Here is a 23921-nt window from a genome sequence, read left to right on the forward strand (position 1 = left end):
CTGACAGACCCATTCTTCTTGGCCACTGGGACCACTGGCATTGCTGACGAACTCCATTTGAGCTGGGAAGGAATTCCGTCAGCCTCCATGTGATCTAGCTCACTGACTACATTATAACAAATGGCGAAAGGAACTGGACAGGCTTTACAAAACTTCAGTGTGGCATTTTCATTTAACACTATTTTACCCTTGCTATGTTTGAGTTTTCCAGTACCTTCCTAGAACTCTGCAGTGGCATCATCCAGTATCTTTCTTAATTCACTTCCAGTTGAATCTATTACAGGGGATGTGGCATGCAAATGGTGGATGGATCTCCAATCAAGTTGTAGTTGTCTCAGCCAATCACCACCCTACAACGCTGGCCCTCCTGTTTTTAACCACGTATGTGCCCAATGTGGCTTCTGGGTTGTTATATCTCACCATTAATGTCACTCCCACAGGACTTAACTTTTCTCCAGGATAGTTCTTAATTGGGTATCAGGCTTCAGTTCAGTATCTTTGAAATTCCATTCAAGCTCATTTTGTGAAATGACTGAAACAGCTGAGCCAGTGTCCAATTTCATTTTTAAATAATTTGCCATTCACTTCTGGCAATGTTGCTTGTCTCATGTTAATTTCCACATAGTAAACCTCAAGTTTACCCAGTCCCGTGAGCACTCTGCAACACACACAAAATGCTGGAGGAACTCAGCAGGCCAGGCAGCATCGATGGGAAAATGATGAGAGGCTGAAGCAAGAACTGTCATTCACGCCTCACTATCGGGTGTGGGTAAGCATGCCTGACCAGGGTCACCAGCTGAAGAAAAACAGATGGTAAGCCGCAACAGCATTTTAGTACAAGGGGTTTTATTTGGTGCCAGGTGTAAAAAAATGAAAGGACTGCCTGAAAATTGTGAAGAAAAATATTTACAAGTGGACAAATGAAAAAAAACATGTATGTACAAAAATTTACAAATATACAGAGGCTTTCTCCATGACACACTTTGTCTTTAATTCTTCAATATAAATCAACCACTATTCACCAAACTTCTTGCTATAACTTCTCATGGTTTTTTCCAGTCCTGATGAAGGGTCTCGGCCTGAAACGTTAACTGTTTACTCTTTTCCATGCAGTAGATGCTGCCTGGTCTGCTGAGTTCCTCCAGCATTTTGTGCGTGTTGCTTGAATTTCCAGCATCTGCAGTGGGTGAATTTATAGAAAACCCGACTCTGGAGGCGCTGGAGGTGTCCTCCAAATCAGACTTGATAAAATTGACGAAGGAGTTAAACCTCGCAGAGGTGAGGTTGTCAATGAAACAGCAGGAGGTGCGAAGGGCAATAACTCAGTATTATATTGGGAAGAAGGTGTTTACAGATGAGGTATTGGAAAATATCCCTGAGGAGGCACCCGCTAGTGTTAGAGTTGGAGAAATTAAAGTTGGAACATGCAATTAAGTTAAAGCAGCTGTAGGCAGACGAGAGGGAGAAAGAGAGAGAGAAAGGGCCGAGAGAGAGCAAGAGAGAGAAAGGGCCGAAAGAGAGCAAGAGAGGGAGAGGGCCGAAAGAGAGCAAGAGAGGGAGAGAACCGAGAGAGAGAGGGAACATGAAAAGAAGTTAAAACAGCTGGAAGCAGATGAAAAAGAGAAACTGAGGAAACATGACTTGGGGATGGAGAAGTTACGGCAAGAGCCACGAGTTCCGGGGTCAGACCGAGCGGAGCGGTTCAATGTTAGTCGAGAGTTGAGGCTAGTACCTCCGTTCGAGGAAACAGATGTCGATAGTTACTTCTTGCTTTTTGAAAAGGTGGCAGTGAATCAGAAGTGGCCCAGAGGTCAGTGGGTGGCACTGTTACAAAGTGTGTTAAAGGGGAAGGCACAGCGGGCATATACGGCGTTGGCCATGGAGGAGGAAGAGGAGGAGAGTTATGACAAAGTAAAGGGGGCCATTCTCCGGAGTTATAAGCTAGTACCTGAGGCTTATAGACAAAAGTTTAGAAATTTAAAGAAAGGGTGGAATCAGACGTATACTGAGTTTGCCTATGAGAAGGGTGTGCTCTTGGACCGGTGGTGCACCACAGAGAGAGTGGAAGAGGATTATGGGCGTCTCAGGGAGGTAATTCTGATTGAGGAATTTAAAGGTTGTGTTTCGGAGGATATCCAGATGTATTTGAATGAGAAGCCGAATAAGTCCATCTCCGAATTCGCTAGGTTCGCAGATGAATATGCCCTAACCCACAAGACAAAGTTTTCCTCGACTAAAAGTTACCCGAGAGACCATGGGAACAGTAGGGAAAGCCCGCCGGCTAAGGAAGGAACTCAGCCGGGAGTTAGTGGTAAAATTGAGGAGGAGAGGCCAGAAGCCAGGAGATTTCCTGGCTTGACCTGTTTTAGTTGTGGAAAGGTGGATCATATTGCATCTAAATGCCCCGCTCCGAGGAAGGAGCCAGGAAAAGGGAAAGCAGCTACCCCTATAGGCTGTATTGTGTTGATCAGCAAATCGACGAGAGGGCCCCCGGTAGAGGGAGTACAGGAGGGGCGTGAGACGTTTAGTTCAAAGGGAACCGTGTCTGTGAAAGAGGGAGGCACACCAGTTCCAGTACGGATCTGGAGAGACAAGGGGCTCAGCTGTCATTGATTAGCAGTAAGGTGCTAGATTTTGGTCCTCCGACGGGAGAGGCATATGAAAATGGACCGAAGTGGTTCCCTTGCATAGGGTCATTCTGAATTGTGAGCTGGTGTCGGGACCAGTGGAATTGGGGGTACTGCCGGAGTTGCCGGGGGAAGGTGTAACGACCTGGCGGGTGGAAAGGTGGGTGCAGCCGTGAAGCTGACAAACAAGCCTGTGAGGGTGGAGGCCCCGTCCCCAGATTCGAAGATCTATCCCGCATGCACGGTCACTCGCAGCATGTCGAAAAAGGCAGCCGAGACAGAGAGCAGTTTAAATCCGGCCAGTATCGATCTGGCAGAGACGTTTTTGCCGACTCTGTACCAACGAGGGTCAGAGGAAGGTAAACCGGAGAGTAGGGAGGGAAGAGAGAGTAAATGGGGGGAGGTAGACCTATCCTTAGCAAGAAGAGAGTTTGTCTGGGAACAGGAAAGGGATGAGGAGCTGATAGCCTTGAGAGAGTTGGTTCTTTCGGAGACCGAGGTGGAAACCGAGCCCGAAGGTTACTACCTGAAGGAGGGTGTGTTGATGAGGAAGTGGAGGCCCCCCAAGGTGTCGGTCGATGAGGACTGGGCGGTGGTACATCAGATAGTAGTCCCGAAAGCGTATCGGGATGAAATTCTGAACTTAGCTCATAAGGGACCGTTAGGTGGGCATTTGGGGATAACGAAGACAGTGGATCGGGTTCAAAGAGAGTTCTATTGGCCAAACATGAGAAAAGAGATTACTGAATATTGTAAAAGGTGTCATACCTGCCAAATGGTGGATAAGCCGAACCAAGTTATCCCTGAGGCACCCCTCCAACCCATCCCCGCGTGCGAGGAGCCTTTCTCCCGAATCATTGTAGATTTTGTGGGACCCCTATCTAAAACTGCGAGGGGGGCGGCAGTATATCATGACCATGATCATGATCATGACCAGAGGCTGTGCCTCTGGGTAATATTATACCGCTGTGGTGGTGAAGGCCCTCATCAAATTCTTTACCACAGTGGGGCTGCCTAAGGAGATACAGTCGGATCAGGGGAGTACATTCATGTCCAGAGCATTTCGGCAGATGATGACCCAGCTAGGGGTCAAACAAATTTTAGCCTCTGCATACCATCCGGAATCCCAAGGAGACCATGATTAAAACTTATTGTCAGGAGAACATTCGAGACTGGGATGAGGCTTTACCCCTTCTGTTATTTGCCGTCAGGGATACAGTCCAGTGCCCACTGGGGTTCAGTCCGTTTGAGCTCGTTTTCGGTCACAGGCCCAGGGGCCCTCTAACCCTCCTGAGAGAAAAGTGGTCTAGCCCGACCGTTCAAGTCAGTGTGATCGACTATGTTCTGAAATTCCGGTAAAGGCTGCATAAAGTATGCGCCTTGGCAAGAGAAAACCTTAAAGTCTCCCAGATCAAAATGAGCCAATTGTATAACAATCGAACGAGAGAGCAAGAGTTTTACGTAGGCGACAAGGTTTTGGTCCTATTTCCGGTAGTTACCCCTCCCCTTCAGGCGAGGTTTCCAGGACCTTATACAGTGTGTAAGAAAATAGACTCGCTGAATTACGTGATTGAAACCCCCGATCGGCGAAAGCCGACTCAGTTAGTTCACGTGAACATGATGAAAGGGTACCATGAAACAACCCTCGCAGTGGTCGGTGCGGCCATGAAAGCTGATGAGGTAGAGGGGGGTGGTAAGGAGGAACCAGAGCGGTTTGAAAAGGTAAGTATAGTCCCCACCAGATTAGAGAACTCTGTCGTATTGGCAAGCCTTGCGTATAAAGTTAGTCACTTAGAGCCTGAACAGCGGGAGCAGCTAACACAGCTCATTAACCGGCATTCAGACTTATACCCAGATGTCCCAAGAAGGTGTAGTGGGACGCAACATGATGTTGTAGCGGTGTGCTACAAGCAGCGCTAAAATTACGACACGGAGTCGGTAACTGCAGTCGAAGGAAAAACTTTATTCGAAAACTTCAGCCTCACTTTTAAGCCTCTGTCAACCGGCCCCCCATGGCGAAGAGGCTCCAAAGCTCTGTGCTCGCAAACCCCCGTAGGCTATCTAATTGTGAGTCGGTTCGCATACGCTAGGAAATGAGCCGCCACATAACCCCCCCCCCAGAACCGGCGATACACCCCCCAATGTCCACAGCCTGGGCCAGAACCTGCTTGGGAGGTCGGCCTCTGCGCCGAGGCGCCGGAAACTCGGCCGGTTGCGCCAGGTCCACGTGGGCCGGCTTGAGGCGGTCCACCGTGAAAACCTCCTCCTTCCCCCCAACGTCCAGCACGAACGTGGACCCGTTGTTCCGGAGCACCGTAAACGGCCCCTCGTATGGCCGCTGCAGCGGTGGCCGATGCCCGCCCCTTCGTACAAACACAAACTTACAGTTCCGTAGGTCTTTGGGTACGCAGGTCGGGTGCCGCCCATGCTGTGAAGTGGGTATGGGGGCCAGGTTACCGAGCTTCTCGCGAAGTCTGCCCAGGACTGCAGCGGGTTCTTCCTCTTGCCCCCTCGGGGCTGGTAGGAACTCCCCGGGGACGGCCAGGGGCGCGCCCTATACCAACTCGGCCGACGAGGCGTGCAGGTCGTCCTTGGGCGCTGTGCGGATGCCGAGAAGGACCCAGGGAAGCTCGTCCGCCCAGTTGGCTCCTCGCAGGCGGGCCATGAGGGCCGACTTCAGGTGACGGTGGAAACACTCCACTAGCCCGTTCGACTGTGGGTGGTAGGCAGTGGTGTGGTGCAGCTGAGTCCCCAAAAGGCTGGCCATAGCTGACCACAGGCTGGAGGTGAACTGGGCGCCTCTGTCGGAGGTAATGTGGGCTGGTACACCAAAGCGGGATATCCAGGTGGCGATCAGGGCTCGGGCGCAAGATTCGGAGGTGGTGTCGGTGAGCGGGACCGCCTCTGGCCATCTTGTGAACCGGTCCACGATAGTCAGGAGGTAACGCGCTCCGCGCGACACTGGCAGGGGGCCCACGATATCCACATGAATGTGGTCGAAACGCCGGTGGGCGGGATGGAACTGCTGCGGTGGGGCTTTGGTGTGCCGCTGCACCTTGGCTGTTTGGCAGTGCATGCACGTCCTGGCCCATTCACTGACCTGTTTGCGGAGTCCGTGCCAAACGAACCTGCTGGAAACCATCCGGACAGTTGTCCGGATGGAGGGATGCGCCAAGTTATGAATGGAGTCGAAAACACGTCGCCGCCAGGCTGCGGGGACGACCGGACGGGGCTGGCTGGTGGCGACGTCACAGAGTAGGGTCCTCTCATCTGGGCCTACGGGGAGGTCCTGGAGCTGCAAACCAGAGACTGCAGTCCTGTAACTCGGAATCTCCTCATCTACCTGCTGTGCCTCTGCCAGTGCCTCAAAGTCTACCCCTTGGGAAAGGGCATGAACGGTAGGGCGAGAGAGCGCATCCGCCACGACATTGTCCTTACCCGAGACGTGCCGGACATCCGTTGTGTATTCAGAGATGTAGGACAGGTGGCGTTGCTGGCGGGATGACCAGGGGTCGGATGCTTTCGTAAACACAAAGGTAAGCGGTTTGTGGTCCGTGAACGCGGTGAAGGGCCGACCTTCTAGGAAGTACCTGAAATGCCGGATTGCCAGGTAGAGCGCCAACAGTTCCCGGTCAAAAGCACTGTACTTGAGCTCAGGTGGCCGCAGGTGTTTGCTGAAAAACGCCAGGGGTTGCCAGCGACCTGCGATGAGCTGCTCCAGCACCCCACCGACTGCCGTGTTTGATGCGTCCACTGTGAGGGCGGTAGGGGTGTCCATTCTGGAATGTACTAGCATTGCGGCGTCAGCCAAAGCTTCCTTCGTTTGAACGAAAGCGGCGGCGGACTCCTCGTCCCAGGTAATGTCCTTGCTCGGACCCGACATCAGGGCGAACAGGGGGCGCATGATCCGGGCAGCTGAAGGGAGGAAGCGGCGGTAGAAATTGACCATACCTACGAATTCCTGAAGGCCTTTGATCGTGGTGGGTCGGGGGAAGTGGCGGACCGCATCTACCTTAGCGGGCAGAGGGGTTGCCCCGTCTTTAGTAATCCTGTGGCCCAGGAAGTCAATGGTATCAAGTCCGAACTGGCATTTGGCAGGGTTGATTGTAAGACCGTACTCACTCAGTCGGGCGCAGAGTTGACGGAGGTGGGACAGATGCTCCTGACGACTGCCGCTGGCTATGAGGATGTCATCCAATTAGATGAACGTGAAGTCCAGGTCCCGTCCCACCGCGTCCATTAACCGCTGGAACGTCTGTGCGGCATTCTTCAGGCCGAACGGCATGCGGAGGAACTCGAAGAGGCCAAACGGGGTGATGAGAGCCGTCTTGGGGACGTCGTCAGGATGCATCGGGATTTGATGGTACCCTCGGACAAGGTCGACCTTGGAGAAGATCCGGGCGCCGTGCAGGTTTGCCGCAAAGTCCTGAATGTGCGGCACAGGGTAGCGGTCCGGTGTGGTAGCCTCGTTCAGCCTGCGGTAGTCGCTGCACGGTCTCCAGCCCCCCGTCGCTTTGGGCACCATGTGCAGGGGGGAAGCCCAGGGGCTGTCGGACCGCCGGATGATCCCCAATTCCTCCATTCTCTGGAACTCCTCCTTCGCCAGTCGGAGCTTGTCCGGGGGAAGCCGCCGAGCACGGGCATGGAGGGGTGGTCCCTGTGTCGGGATGTGGTGCTGTACGCCGTGCCTGGGCATGGCTGCTGTGAACTGCGGTGCCAGAACCGATGGGAACTCCGCCAGGACCCTGGTGAAGTCGTTGTCGGACAGCGTGATGGAGCCGAGGTGAGGGGCTGGCAACTGGGCCGCGCCCAGGGAGAACGTCTGAAAGGTCTCGGCGTGTACCAGTCTCTTCCTGGGCAGGTCAACCAGCAGGCTGTGAGCTCGCAAAAAATCCGCACCCAGAAGCGGTTGGGCTACGGCGGCCAGTGTGAAGTCCCACGTGAACTGGCTGGGGCCGAACAGTAGCTGCACCTGACGGGTGCCATAGGTCCTTACTGTGCTGCCATTCACGGCCCTCAGGGGGGGACCCGGTGCCCTGCTGCGGGTGTCGTAACTTGTCGGAGGTAAAACGCTGATCTCAGCCCCAGTATCGACCAAAAACCGGCGTCCCGACCTTCTATCCCACACATACAGGAGGCTATCCCGATGGCCAGCCGCCGTAGCCATCAGCGGCAGCTGGCCCTGGCGTTTCCCGGGAACTTGCAGGGCGGGCGGCAACGGCGGGCTTCTGCGCCCCACCGCTGGTGGTAGAAGCACCAGTGGTCATTGGGCCGGGGGTTAGTGGGCTCTGCGGCCGGGCCTGGACTGGTTTGCTGCCGGGAGCGTGGCTGGGAGATCTGTGCGATGGACGCCCCGCTCACATTTTTGGCGTTCCACAGCAAGTCCGCCCGGGCTGCCACCTTCCGTGGGTCACTGAAATCCGCGTCAGACAGCAGCAGGCGTATGTCCTCGGGCAGCTGCTCCAGGAATGCCTGCTCAAACATGAGGCCTGTGTGTCCCTCGGCCAGAGACAACATCTCGTTCATTAAAGCCGATGGAGGTCTGTCGCCCAAGCCATCCAGGTGCAGTAAACGGGCAGCCCGCTCGCGCCGTGAGAGTCCGAAAGTCCTGAGGAGCAGGGCTTTGAATTCCGTGTACTTGCCGTCTGCCGGGGGCGACTGTACGAACTCCGCGACCTGGGCAGCTGTGTCCTGGTCGAGGGAGCCCACCACGTAGTAGTAGCGGGTGTCTTCTGAGGTGATCCGGCGAACGTGGAATTGGGCTTCGGCTTGCTGGAACCATAGGTCCGGGCGCTGTGTCCAGAAACCCGGCAGTTTCAACGAAACCGCATGAACAGAGGCGGCGTCGGTCATTACTGGTCCAAAAATCGTTTGGACCGTCGGGGTCACCAATTGTAGCGGTGTGCTACACGCAGCGCTAAAATTACGACACGGAGTCGGTAACTGCAGTCGAAGGAAAAACTTTATTCGAAAACTTCAGCCTCACTTTTAAGCCTCTGTCAACCGGCCCCCCATGGCGAAGAGGCTCCAAAGCTCTGTGCTCGCAAACCCCCGTAGGCTATCTAATTGTGAGTCGGTTCGCATACGCTAGGAAATGAGCCGCCACAATGTGATAGTTACCTCGACACTGCCTATAAAACAGGACCCTTATCGGATGAATTCCGAAAAGAGCCAGCTAGTAGGAAAGGAGATTGAACATATGCTAGCTGCTGGGATAATCCGCGAATCCTCTTCCGCCTGGGCCTCTCCTTGTGTGGTTGTCCCAAATCCGGACGGTACCATAAGATTCTGTACCGATTACAGAAAGTTAAACACTGTCACCCAGACAGACACTTACCCTATCCCCAGGGTGGATGATTGCATTGATAAAATGGGGAAGGAGAGGTACATCACTAAAATTGACTTGTTAAAGGGGTACTGGTGCATTCCTTTAACGGACAGGGCTCGGGAAATTTCAGCCTTTGTCACCCCTTCCAGGTTGTACGAGTACAATGTTATGCCGTTCGGAATGAAAAATGCACCAGGGACATTCCAGAGGATGATAGACACTGTGATAAAGGGGTTAACCCACACCAAGGCTTATCTTGACGATGTGGTAGTTTGGAGCGACACCTGGGGGAGCACCTAGAGGCGGTAGAAAATCTGTTTAAAAGAATGTCGGCAGCCCAACCTACAGTAAACCTTGCAAAGAGTGAATTTGGTCATGCCACGATCACATACTTGGGGTATGTGGTGGGAGAGGGGCAGTTGGCTCCTGTGCAGGCGAAGGTACAGGCTATTTCTGAGGTCCCTGTACCCTCCGATAAAAGGGCCCTGAGGAGGTTTTTGGGGATGGTTGGATACTATCAGAAATTCTGTAAAAATTTTGCGGATATTGCTCTCCCACTTACAAAACTCCTATGGAAGGAGGAAAAATTTGAGTGGGGCCATTCTTGTCGGAATGCTTTAAAAAGTTAAAAGCCATGTTGTTAAAACCCTGTGTTAAAAGCACCCGATTTGTTAGCACCCTTCTCCCTGGCAACGGACGCCAGTGATGAGGCTGCAGGAGCGGTCCTCTTACAGTAAGCAGGGATGGAGAGGAGCACCCGATAGCATATTTCTCTCGGAAGTTCAATGTACACCAGAGGAATTACTCTACCGTGGAAAAAGAATTGTTGGCCCTTGTTTTGGCGATACAACATTTTGAAGTGTACATTTGTCCAGCGCAAAAACCCGTAGTTGTTTATACAGATCACAACCCGTTGGTATTCCTGGCCAATATGAAAAATAACAACAGGAGGTTATTGAGTTGGAGTCTGATGCTGCAAGAGTTCGATATTAAGATACAGCATATTAAAGGAAGTGCTAATATGGTCGCGTATTGTTTATCTAGATGCTGAATTGATTGTATAACTGCATTACTCTGTAGAAAAAAAACTTTGGTGTTGTGTTAGATTCTAACACCCTGTAAGACTGTATGAATTTGTTTTTTTCCGATGGTAAAAAATGCCCTGAAGAAAGGGGGTGTTACGTCCATAGCCCCCTCCTTTGTGAGAATCGCCAGATCACTGTTGGGTTGAGTCAAACGGGGGGCCCAAGACATGAGGGGGAGACGTGCGGATGTCATGTTTCTCCACCCCCCCCCCCCCACCCCATAGCGATGTAAAGCTATGGGACATGGCCATTGTCTCTTGGAGACAGATTTGTGGATTGAGATGCTCTGCTACGTGAATGCCCTCGGGGCAAAGTGGGCTGGTTGAGGGAGAGATTGCATCACCCCCAACCTGATTGACATCTATGACCCTGCGAGTCAGAATAAAAGAGGGGCTGCAGGAACAACCCCTCAGACGCACCAGAAGAAACGTTAAGCGACCACGTAATGGTCATCGGAAACCAAGCCACGTGCGTTCAATTCCGTGGCTGGAATTGGTGGCTGAAACCACGGAATCGGCTTTTTAGCTAACAACGGGGAAACCTGCTCCCCTGACTCAACGGATTGACATCGTAAAAGACTTGGGCAAGTTTAAACCGCATCACTTTTAAACCCAACAACGCTGCAGCTTGAACAAACTGATAGTGACTGTTATCTTTCCATCGGACAATACAGTAACCCCTAGACAACGATAGAGTTATTTCTTATCGGTTATTATTATTCCCGTGCTTAGATTTAGTATTGACGATGTATATTATCTGTATGTTTGCATTAATCTTCTTTTTGTGCCCTTTATCAATAAATACTTTTAAAAATAGTACCATCAGACTTCAATGGACCTCTCTAGCTTTGCTGGTAAGTGATCCAGTTACGGGAATTTCGTAACAAGTGTATAAAATACATTCAGGTGTTTAGAGATCAAGGAGGAGGGAGTGTTGGACCTCCTGATGAATATTAAGGTGGATAAGTCCCCAGGGCCTGATTGTGTTTGACCCCAGTTTATTAAAGGAGGCAAGAGAGGAGACTGCTGGGGCCTTGACCAGTATCTTCAGTTCCTCTCTAGGCACAGGCGAGGGCCCAGTGGACTGACGAGTGGCTAACCTTTATTTAAGAAGGGACCAAGGGAAGATCCTGGGAACTACAGGCCAGTGAGTGACATGTCATGTGTAGGGAAATTGCTGGAGAAAATCCTTAGGGATAGGATATTTGAGCATTTGGAAACCCATAGCCTAATTAGGGAGAGCCAGCATGGCTTTGGGCAGGACAGGTCGTGTCTTATCAACTCGATTGAGTTTTTTGACAAGTTGATGAGAGAGATTGGTGAGATTCGGACAGTGGATATTGTCTATCTGGGTTTTAGTAAGGCATTTGACAAAGTCCCTCGTGGAGACTAATCCAGAAGATTAAGATGCTTGCAGTCTGCAGTGAATTGGCTGTTTGGATTCAGAACTGGCTTGAGTATAGACGATAGAGGGTAGAGGTTGAAGGGATTTATTTGAGCTGGAGGTCTGTAATTAGTGGTGTTCCACAGGGATCTGTGCTGGGACCTCTGCTGTTTGTAATGTATATAAATGATCTGGATGGAAATGTAGATGGGTGGGTTAGTTAAGTTTGCAGAAGATACCAAGATTGGTGGAGTTGTGGATAGTGTAGAAGACTGGTCAAGAATATAGCATGATATAAATGAGTTGTAGATATGGGCAGAGAAATGACAGCTGGAGTTTAACCCAATAAATGTGAGGTGTTGCACCTTGGTGGGGCAAACGCAAGGAGACAGTGCACTGTTAAGGGCAAGATCCTGAACAGTGTTCCCCAACAGAGAGATCTTGGGAGCAAGTTCACAGCTTCTTGAAAGTGGCTACTCGAGTCGATGATAGTTAAAAAGGCTTATGGAATGCTTGCTTTTTTAGTGGGGGCACTGAGTTCAGAAGTTAGGAGGTTATGTTGCAACTTTATAAAACTCTGGTTAGGCCACATCTGGAGTATTGTTCTGGTTTTGATTGCCCCACTATAGGAAGGATGTTGAGGATTTGGAGAGGGTGCAGAAGAGGTTTACCAGGATGCTGCCTGGTTTAGAGGGCATCTGCTAGCATGAGAGACTGGACAAACTTGGGTTGCTTTCCCTGGAGCGCCAGAAGATGATGGGAGATCAGATTATGAGAGGCATGGATAGAGCGGACAGAGGGTATCTATTTCCCAGGGTTGAGAGGTCTAATGCCAGATGGCATGCATTGAAGGGGAGAGAGGGTAGGTTCAAGGGGGATGTGAGGTGAATGTCTGCCTGGTATGATGGTAGAGGCAAATACATTGGAGACTTCTAAGAGACATTTGGAGAGGTACATGGATGTGAGGAAGAGGGAGGGATGTGGACATGGTGTAGGTAGCAGGGGTTAGTGTTTGGGTGCTTTTGATTTGCTTTTTAGCCGGTTCAGCACAACATTGTGGGCCGAATGGCCTGTGCTGTACTGTTCAATGCTCTATTTACTTTGTTGAATTTTCAGCGAGTTTCTCCTTTAAATCTGAGTTGGTCTGCTATGTGTGAACTCCTGCCACAATGGTAGCACAGTTTGTTCTGCGAGACAGCTTTCTGTTTAGTCGTTGCAATGTTGCTCATGTTCAGTTTCATTCCTGACTGCAACTTACTTGTATCTCTGACTGCTGTTTCCATTGATACCGCGATTTCAACTGCTCTTCTAAATGTGAGTTGTGCTTCAGTTCACAGCCGTCTTCAAATACTTTCTTGTAAGAGTCCACAATCTAAATGATCTCTCAGTGCATCATCAAGCCCATGAAAATGATCAGACAATCTTTTCAGTTCAGCCACCTGAGCTGAAACGGATTCCCCTTCCTTTTGACGCCAGTCATGAAACCTAAAGTGTTCCGCAATCAACAATGGCTTTGGTTCTAAGTGTTCCTACATTACTTTTACAACAGCAGCAAAGCTCATTTCTAATGGTTTGGTTAGAACAGTCAGACTTCAAAGCAAACTGTATGATTTAAACTCAATGCACTTCACAAAATTGGCACCCGCTTCTCATTGGTTAGTTCATTTGCTTCAAAATACTATTCCAATATCTCAAAGTACATGAACCAATTACATTGTGTAATCAAACTCATCAATGTAGCCAGTTTTTTAAATGATTATTTTCACCTGGTACCCTCTCTTTGCGAACCCTGAATTCTTCTGTTTACAGCCTTAAAAAAAAATCGATCATGTATTCCCTTTTAAAGACCACGTGCTGCCTTGTTTCGCTGTTCCTCTCTGCATCTTCTTTTGGTTCAAACATTGCGCTGCACTTTAACGGGTCGTTAGCTGTGTCGGGTTCATTTAAAGAAAGCCTCATCACCAATGTTATGTTTTGTAACATCAAAACATTAAACAAATTCACAGAGAGACATGAGTGTCCGAAATGTAGGTCTAACTTAAGTCTTTATTTTAAGCGAGGCGTGCATGTATCATATGGCAGTGTGAAGATGTAGGCAATTAACATATTTTTACATATAACTCATAATAAATTATTTAAATGAACAAGAGCACTTAATCAACCAATACAGTACCTATAAAAAGTATTCACTCCCCCCTTGGAAGTTCTCATGTTTTATTGTTCTATAACATTGAATCAGTGGATTTAATTTGGCTTTTTTTGACACTGATCAACAGAAAAAGACTTTTGTGTCAAAGTGAAAACAGATCTCTACAAAGTGATCTAAATTAATCACAAATATAAAACACAGAATAATTGATTGCATAAGTATTCACCTACCCCCTTAATATTGACACACCAAATCATCACTGACACAGCCAACTGGTTTTAGAAGTCACACAATTAGTTAAATGAAGATCTGTTTCTGGAGACCTGTGTGTAGTCAAAGTGTTTCAATTGATTGTAGTAAAAATACTCCTGTATCTGGAAGGTCCAGCTGCTGGTGAGTCAGTATCCTGGCAAAAACTACACTGTGGTGACAAAAGACACTCAAAGCAACTCCACGAAAAGATTACTGAAAAGTACAGGTCAGGAGATGGATACAAGCAGATTTCCAAGTTACTGAATATCCTTTAGCATACAGTTAAATCAATCATCAAGAAATGGAAATATGGCACAGCTGTAAATCTGCCTTGAGCAGGCCATCCTCAAAAACTGAGTGACCGTGCAAGACGGGGACTAGTGAAGGAGGCCACCAAGAGACCTGTGACAACTCTGGAGGGGTAACAAGCTTCAGTGGCTTCCCAATCTACGATGGATCTCACCGATGTACAGGAGGCCACCCCAGGAGCACCGAACACAGTAAATGACCCCGACAGACTCACACGTGAAGTGTCGTCTCACCTCAAAGGACTGGTTGAGGCCTTGATTGGTAGTGAGGGAGGAGGTGCAGGGGCATGCGTAGCACTTGTCCTGCTTGCAAGGGTAAGTGCCAGGAGGCAGATCAGTGGGGAGGAACGAATGAACAAGGGAGTCACATCTTGAGCGATCCCTCACCACCACCACTTGCTGCTTTCTGTAGGGATCACTCTCTACATGACTCCCTTGTCCATTCATAGATTGGGAGACCACTTCACCAAGCATCTATGCTCCGTCTGCCAGAACAAGCAGGATCTCCCAGTGGCCACCCATTTTAATTCCACTTCCCATTCCCATTCCCATATGTCCATCCACGGCCTCCTCCACTGTTGTGATGAGGTCACACCTAGGCTGGAGGAACAACACCTGATATTCTGTTTGGGAACCCTCCAACCTGATGGCATGAACATCGATTTCTCCCCCCCCTCACCACTTCCCATCCCCTTTTCCCTCCCTCACTTTACCTTATTGCCCACCTCTGGTGCGCCTCCCCATGTTTCCCTCTTCCATGGCCTTCTGTCTCTTTCACAAATCAACTTCCCAGCTTTTGGCTTCATTCCTCCCCCTCCAAGTTTCACCTATTGCCTCCCCTCCTCCCACCTTTCAAATCTACTCCTCAGCATTTTTTCTCCAGTCCTGCTGAAGGGTTTCAGCCTGAAACATCAATTGTACTCTTTTCCATTGATGCTCCCTGGTCTGCTGACTCACTCCCTCCAGCACTTTGTGTGTGTTGCTCGGATTTCCAGCATTTGCAGATTTTTTCTTGGTAGAGACCTATCCACACAGACTTAAGACTGTAATTGCTGCCAAAGGTGCATCTACTAAATACTGACTTGAAGGGAGTGGGTAATTAATGCAATCAACTATCTTGTGTTTAATAATTGTAATAAATTTAGACCAATTTGTAGAAATTTGTTTTTACTTTGACACGAAGGAGTCAGTCAATGGCTTCCTCTACTGTCATGATGATGCCACACTCAGACAAGTCAGAAAGAAAATGGTGGTCACCAGGAGATCCCACTTTCAGTGGCAGACAGAGCGAAGGTGCTCAGCGAAGCGGAAACTGTATCCAGTCAGGCCCAATGTAGATTGGTAGACCACTTTGCTCTACCGATGAGGCCACACTCAGCTTGGAGAAGCAACACCTTGTATTCCGTCTGGGTAGCCCCCAACCTGATGGCATGAGCGTTGATTTCTCTAATCCCACCCCCCCCATCCACCATTCCCCATTCCCTTTTCCCTCTCTCACCGTATCTCCTTACCTGCCCTTCATCTCCCTCTGGTTCTCCTCCCTCTTCCCTTTCTTCCATCACCTTCTGTCCTCTCCTAACAGATTCCCCCTTCTCCAGCCCTGTATCTCTTTCACCAATCAACTTCCTGGCTCTTTACTTCACCCCACCCTCTCCCGGTTTCACCTATCACCTACCACCCTGTAGTTCTTCGTCCCCTCCCCCCTCCTCACTCTGACTCCTCCCCTTAATCTCCAGGCCTGATAATAGACAATAGACAGTAGGTACAGGAGTAGGCCATTCGGCCCTTCTAGCCAGCACCGCCATTCACTGTGATCATGGCTGATCATACACAATCAGTACCCCGTTCCTGCCCTCTCCCCATATCCCTTGACTCCGCTTTCTATAAGAGCTCTATCTAACTCTCGAATGCATCCAGAGACCTGGTCTCCACTGCCTTCTGGGGCAGAGCATTCCATGTATTCACCACTCTCTGGGTGAAAAATTTTTTCTGCATCTCTGTCCTAAATGGCCTGCCCCTTATTCTTAAACTGTGACCGCTAGTTCTGGATTCACCCATCAGCGGGAATATGCTTCCTGCCTCCAGCGTGTCCAATCCCTTAATAATCTTATATGTTTCAATCAGATCCCCTCTCATCCTTCTAAATTCCAGTGTATACAAGCCCAGTCACTCCAATCTTTCAACATATGACAGTCCCGCCATTCCGGGAATTAACTTTGTGAACCTACGCTGCACTCCCTCAATAGCAAGAATGTCCTTCCTCAAATTTGGAGACCAAAACTGCACACAATACTCCAGGTGTGGTCTCACCAGGGCCCTGTATAGCTGCAGAAGGACCTCTTTATCCCTGTACTCAATTCCTTTTGTTATAAAGGCCAGCATGCCATTAGCTTTCTTCACTGCCTGCTGTACCTGCATGCTTGCTTTCATTGACTGATGTACAAGAACACCTAGATCTTGTTGTACTTCCCCTTTTCCTAACTTGACTCCATTTAGATAGTAATCTGCCTTCCTGTTCTTGCCACCAAAGTGGATAACCTCACATTTATCCACATTAAACTGCATCTGCCATGCATTTGCCCACTCACCCAACCTATCCAAGTCACCCTGCATTCTCATAACATCCTCCTGACATTTCACACTGCCACCCAGCTTTGTGTCATCAGCAAATTTGCTAATGTTACTTTTAATCCCTTCATCTAAATCATTAATGTATATTGTAAACAGCTGCGGTCCCAGCACCGAACCTTGCGGTACCCCACTGGTCTCACAGCCTGCCATTCCGAAAGGGACCTGTTAATCGCTACTCTTTGTTTCCTGTCAGCCAGCCAATTTTCAATCCATGTCAGTACTCTGCCCCCAATACCATGTGCCCTAATTTTGCCCACTAATCTCCTATGTGGAACTTTATTAAAAGCTTTCTGGAAGTCAAGGTACAGTACATCCACTGGCTCTCCCTTGTCCATTTTCATAGTTACATCCTCAAAAAACTCCAGAAGATTAGTCAAGCATGATTCTCCCTTCATAAATCCATGCTGACTCGGACTGATCCTTCTACTGCTATCCAAATGTGTGGTAATTTCCTCTTTTATAATTGACTCCAGCATCTAATTCCCTGTTTTCTCTCTCCCTCCTTTCTTGAAAAGTGGGACAACATTAGCCACCCTCCAATCAGCAGGAACTGTTCCTGAATCTATAGAACATTGGAAAATGATTACCAATGTGTCCACGATTTCTAGAGCCACCTCTTTAAGTACCCTGGGATGCAGACCATCAGGTCCCGGGGACTTTTCAGCCTTCAGACTCAACAGTCTATCCAACACCGTTTCTTGCCTAATATAAATTTCCTTCAGTTCATCCTTTACCCTAGTTCCTTTGGCCACTATTACATCTGGGAGATTGTTTGTGTCTTCCCTAGTGAAGACAGATCCAAAGTACATGTTCAACTCATCTGCCATTTCCTTGTTCCCCATAATAAATTCACCCGTTTCTGTCTTCAACGGCCCAATTTTGGTCTTAACTATTTTGTTGCTATTCACATACCTAAAGAAGCTTTTACTATCCTCCTTTATATTCTTGGCTAGTTTACCTTCGTACCTCATTTTTTTCTTGGCGTATTGCCTTTTTTGTTATCTTCTGTTGCTCTTTAAAAGCTTCCCAGTCCTCTGGTTTCCCACTCATCTTTGCTATGTTATACTTCTCTTTTATTTTTATACTGTCCTTTACTTCCCTCGTCAGCCACGGCCGCCCCTTACTCCCCTTAGGATCTTTCTTCCTCTTTGGAATGAACCGATCCTGTACCTTCTGCATTATTCCCAGAAATACCTGCCATTGTTGTTCCACTGTCTTCCCTGCTGGGTAGTGTTCCATTGAACTTTGGCCAGCTTCTCCCTCATAGCTCCATAGTTTCCTTTGTTCAACTGTAATACTGACACATTTGATTTTCCCTTCTCCTTCTCAAATTGTAGGTTAAAACATATCATATTATGGTCATTACCTCCTAATGGTTCCTTTACCTTGAGGTCCCTGATCAAATCCGGTTCATTGCACAACACTAAATCTAGAATTGCCTTCTCCCTGGTAGGCTCCAGTACAAGCTGTTCTAAGAATCCATCTCGGAGGCACTCCACAAACTCCCTTTCTTGGGGTCCAGTACCATTCTGATTCTCCCAGTCTACCTGCATGTTGAAATCCCCCATGACAACTGTATCATTACCTTTGCGACATGCCAATTTTAACTCTTCATTCAACTTACACCCTAAATCCAGACTGCTGTTTGGGGCCTGTAGATAACTCCCATTAGGGTCTTTCTACCCTTAGAATTTCTCAGTTCTATTCATACTGACTCTACATCCCCAGATTCTATGTCCCCCCTCGCAAGGGACTGAATATCATTCCTCACCAACAGAGCCACCCCACCCCTTCTGCCAGTCAGTCTGTCCTTTCGATAAGATGTATATCCTTGAATATTCATTTCCCAGGCCCTGTCCGCTTGAAGCCATGTCTCTGTTATTCCCACAACATCGAACTTGCCAATTTCCAACTGAGCCTCAAGCTCATCTACTTTATTCCTTATACTTCGTGCATTCATATATAATACTTTTAATTCGGTACTCCCCTCTCCTTTCATATCAACTCCTATTTCACTTGGCCATACTGTATGATCTCTTCTTGAGCTTTCTACTCCATTGATTCTGTTGTCCTTTTTAACTTTTCTTATTTTCACTTTCCCTTTAACTCCATCCTTATATTTCCAGTTCATCCCCTCCCCCCCACTACTTAGTTTAAACACATCCATGTTGCAGTGGCAAACCTGCCTGCCAGAATGCTGGTCCCCCGCCAGTTACGGTGCAACCCGTCCCTTTTGTACAATTCATCCCTACCCCAAAACAGATCCCAGTGGTCCAAGAATGTAAATCCTTGCTTCCTGCACCCTGAAGGGTCTCGGCCCAAAATGGTGTCTCTTTATTCTTTTCCATAGAGGCTGAGTTCCTCCAGCACTTTGTGTGTGTTACTTTGGACTTACAGCATCTGGAGATTTTCTCCTGCCTCCGGCATAACATGGCTAATTTTGCATGAATGGCTTGTCTGCCATCACGATTGTGTTTTAGGGAGCTAGAGATAAATTAAAAACTGGGACCTCGAAGGTAACAATCTCCGATTGCTCCCTGTAGTCTGAGCGGGAACAGCAGCCCCATTAGGATGATCACGTGGCTTGCAGGAGGGAGGGTTTCAGACTCCTGGGGCATTGGGACTGGTTCTGGAACACGTGGGATCAGTACAAACCAGAGGGTCTATATCTGGGCCGGACTGGGATCAAAATCCTGGTGAGATGGGGGATTGTTTGCTAGTGCTGTGGGGAGTGAGGGAGGTTTAAACTAAAATATCAGGGGAATGGGAATCTAAGCAGAATAACAGGGGGAAGCAAATTTTAGAAAAGAGAGAAGTCATAATGGAGTACAGGAAAGTTAAATGCAAAGGACACCGAGTTACTAAAGTCTAAAAGGGCACATTAACCAAATGTCCATAATATTCAAAACAAGATCAGTGAACTTGGGGCACAAATTAGCACAATGGGTTTGATTTAGTGACCATTACAGAAATTCTGTTGCAGGGAGAAGATTATTAAGAATTAGATATCCAAGACGTTACTAGCAGATTAACCACAACACTTACTGTGCTCTTGGGCCCCACTTCAGCTCGCTTGCAATGGCTGGCGCATAATCCACCTACTTTTACCTTTTACTTTCAGCGCCGATTTGCTGATTGACAGGACTGGATAAAATCTTCCCTTTTGGCGGCTGATAATAGCGATGCCGCGCCTGTAGATGGCGGTAGTGCGGGCGGCTGATGACAGAGACGCCACGCCTGTAGATGGCGGTAGTGCGGGCGGCTGATGACAGAGACGCCACGCCTGTAGATGGCGGTAGGGCTGGCGGCTGATAATAGCGATGCCGCGCCTGCAGATGGCGTTAGTGCGGGCGGCTGATGACAGAGACCCCACGCCTGCAGATGGCGGTAGTGCTGGCGGCTGATGACAGAGACCCCACGCCTGCAGATGGCGGTAGTGCTGGCGGCTGATGACAGAGACGCCACGCCTGTAGATGGCGGTAGTGCTGGCGGCTGATGACAGAGACGCCACGCCTGTAGATGGCGGTAGGGCTGGCGGCTGATAATAGCGATGCCGCGCCTGCAGATGGCGGTAGTGCGGGCGGCTGATGACAGAGACGCCAGGCCTGTAGATGGCGGTAGTGCGGGCGGCTGATGACAGAGACCCCACGCCTGCAGATGGCGGTAGTGCTGGCGGCTGATGACAGAGACGCCACGCCTGTAGATGGCGGTATGGCTGGCGGCTGATGACAGAGACCCCACGCCTGCAGATGGCGGTAGTGCTGGCGGCTGATGACAGAGACGCCACGCCTGTAGATGGCGGTATGGCTGGCGGCTGATGACAGAGACCCCACGCCTGCAGATGGCGGTAGTGCTGGCGGCTGATGACAGAGACGCCACGCCTGTAGATGGCGGTAGGGCTGGCGGCTGATAATAGCGATGCCGCGCCTGCAGATGGCGTTAGTGCGGGCGGCTGATGACAGAGACGCCAGGCCTGTAGATGGCGGTAGTGCGGGCGGCTGATGACAGAGACGCCAGGCCTGTAGATGGCGGTAGTGCGGGCGGCTGATGACAGAGAAGCCACGCCTGTAGATGGCGGTAGTGCTGGCGGCTGATAATAGCGATGCCGCGCCTGCAGATGGCGGTAGTGCGGGCGGCTGATGACAGAGACCCCACGCCTGTAGATGGCGGTAGGGCTGGCGGCTGATGACAGAGACCCCACGCCTGTAGATGGCGGTAGTGCGGGCGGCTGATGACAGAGACGCCAGGCCTGTAGATGGCGGTAGTGCGGGCGGCTGATGACAGAGACGCCACGCCTGTAGATGGCGGTATGGCTGGCGGCTGATGACAGAGACCCCACGCCTGTAGATGGCGGTAGTGCGGGCGGCAGCCCATAGCGCTGTGGGAGGATGGTGCGTTGCGTTGGCGGGTGCAGCGATGGCCGCTCACGTTGTGTGGAAGTACCGGGAGAGCGCGGAGCAGGGGCCGGAGCAGTGGGCCACTCTCGGTAGGGCCTGTGATATCTGATGCGGCGGGATGGGAATATTTATTCTTCCTTGAGGGAGGACGGTGGTAATGGGGAAAGTGGAGAATATGTGTTCCTGTGGTATATCAGTGAGCGATAGAGTGGAGCTGGGTGTTGAAGCTTCAGAAGTGGACGACTCCAAGTCTTTCGTGGTGAAATAGTCTCATCCGAAGCCACGGTAGTGCTTAAAATGTGTGTATCATCATGGGATAGGTAGGGTATTGCTGGCTTTTCAAGATTTGGAAGAGCGTTGTATGGAGAGACGGAGAGCTTACTTATCTTAAGCACTCCGTGAGAACGAATATGTCACTCCTATTATACATAACAAATTTTTTGCTAAATGAGCTGATTGTGGGGCAGCTTCTTATGAAAAGTAAGGAGTCATAGAGTAATAGCACAAAACGGGCCATTCGGCCCATCTAGTCCATGCCCGTCTGATCTCTGCCTAGTCCCCTATATCCTGCATCGGGACCATGTCCCTCCAAACCCTTCCGATCCATGTAACTTATACAAACCTCTCTTAAATGTTACCATTGAACCTGCATTTACCGCTTCCACAGGCTGCTAGTTCCACACCAAGAAAAATTCCTCTGAAATATTTCACCTTTGACCTTAAACCTATGATCTCTTGTTCTTGTCTCACCCGACCTGAGGACAAAATGCCTGCATGCATTTACCCCATCTATATCCCCCATAATTTTGTATGCCTGAAAAAGATCTTACCTTGTTCTCCTGCAATCCTATTCAACCCTTCCCTATAACATAAGTCCTCAGCTTCTGGCAGCTTCTTGCAAATTTTCTCTGCACTCTTTAAATCTTATTAATAACCTTTCCTGTAGGTAGATGACCAGAACTGCAAACAATATTCTAAATTCAGCCTCACCAACATCTTGCACAACTTTAATATAGGGACCCAACTTCTTTATTCATTGCTCTGATGTACGAAGATCAGCGTGTTAAAAGCTCTATTTATGATCCTATCTACTGTGACGCTACATTTAAGGGATTATGGATCTGTATTCTGAGGTGTCTCTATTCTCGGTGCATCCCAGAGCCATCAGTATAGTAGATTTCCTCAAGATAGATTCTGGAAAGAACAAGATACAGGAGGAACTCAGCAGGCAGCAACTACAGACAGAAATGGACAGTTATGTCCAAGTGAAGGGTCTAAATGTCCATCCTGTCCACACATGCTTCCTGACCCACTCATTTCCTCCAGTACCTTGTTTGGATGAAACTAGAGCACTCTACCAGTTAAACTGATGTTTGATAGAAGTTTAAATTGGAGTTGATTAATTCAAATTACTTGAATTAAAATGTGTAAAAATAAGCATTCTATACATTTATTAAAGGTTCTGTGGTTTTATTTCTGGTGTGAAAGGTGTTTTGAATTAGCTTAGTGCTTTCAGAATTAGACTGGGTTGAATCCAAATCCCACCAATGCTAAAAGTGCAGCTCCTTTTCAGCTGAAGTAATTTATGAGCTAATCATGTTAAAATATCAAAGGTATCAGACAGTTATAAACAAACTTAATTGTTTAATGAATATCTTTTCAGAAAATGGGATCTGCCACTTTGATCCATTGTGGTCTGTGCTTGACTCCATTCCTATCCAGATGGTTGACCAATTACCTTGGCAATTCAAGAAAACAGTGCAATATTTATTCTGGGGAGAGTGAAGGGATGACTAGGAGGTGGGGGAGCAGGACTGGAGTGGGAAAGAGGACGTCTGTATAATTGTAGTGTATGTATGAAAAAGTAAAAGATTTAGTGGAGATGAGGGTATTGAAACCTGACCCATGGATGATTCAAAGTGTTTCATGATTAGATCAAAGTTTAAAGTAAAACTTATTATCAGAATACATACATGTCATCTCATACAACCCTGAGATTCTTTTTTCTGCAGGCATACTGAGCCAATCTATAGAAGAGTAACTGTAAGCAGGATCAATGAACAACAAGCTGCAAATGCAAATACAAGTAAATTGTATTGGTGGAAATTTGTATGACCATGGTAACAGTCAGTGGTGTGGCAATGCCTTCAAGTCGGTACAGAATCAGGCCCTATAGCACATTTAGTCCATACTGAACCATTATTCTGCCTAGTTCAGCCTCCCATCCATATATTTATCCAAATTTCTCTTAAATGCTAAAATCGAACCTGCAACTATCACGTTCTCCAGCAGCTCATTCCACATGCTTACCAGCCTCTGGTTAAAGAAGTTCCCCTTAAACTTTTCACCTTTCACTCTTAACCTATGACCTCTAGTTCTGGTCTCACCTAACTTCAGTGGAGAAGAGTGTGCTGCTTGCATTTACCCTAACTATAACTGTGTATACCTTTATTAAATCTCCCCTCATTCTCCTAGAATAAAGTCCAAACCTTTTCAACTTTTCCCTCAGGTCCTTCAGTCTCGTCCACATCCTTGTAAATTTTCTCCATACTCTGTCAATCTTATTGTTATCTTTCCTGTAGGTAGGTTACCAGAATTGCATACAATAATCCAAATTTAGCTTCACCAACGTCTTTTGCAACTTCATAATATTCCGCCTCCTGTGCTCAATACTTTGATTAAAGGTGCCAAAGTGCCAAAAATTCTCTTTTGTGATCCTACCTGTGCCACCACTTTCAGGGAATTATGGATCTATATTCCC

At 48.7% G+C, this 23921-nt stretch overlaps 2 protein-coding genes across 2 annotated transcripts in view; one reads left to right on the top strand and one right to left on the bottom strand.

Annotated features, from left to right (window-relative positions):
• Positions 1-19902, bottom strand: part of LOC132394204 (zinc finger and BTB domain-containing protein 5) — a 79359-nt gene extending 59457 nt beyond the window's left edge. Inside the window, exon 1 of the mRNA XM_059970069.1 lies at positions 19809-19902. The gene's annotated coding sequence lies outside the window, so the exon portion shown is untranslated. The remainder of the gene's footprint in view (positions 1-19808) is intronic.
• Positions 19903-21110: 1208 nt separating this feature from the next.
• Positions 21111-23921, top strand: part of polr1e (RNA polymerase I subunit E) — a 58369-nt gene continuing 55558 nt past the window's right edge. The window contains exon 1 of the mRNA XM_059970070.1: positions 21111-21249. Coding sequence (XP_059826053.1) covers positions 21111-21249 — 139 coding nt within the window. The remainder of the gene's footprint in view (positions 21250-23921) is intronic.

This window comes from Hypanus sabinus, chromosome 5 (genome assembly GCF_030144855.1).
Source record: "Hypanus sabinus isolate sHypSab1 chromosome 5, sHypSab1.hap1, whole genome shotgun sequence".
Taxonomy (NCBI): domain Eukaryota; kingdom Metazoa; phylum Chordata; class Chondrichthyes; order Myliobatiformes; family Dasyatidae; genus Hypanus; species Hypanus sabinus.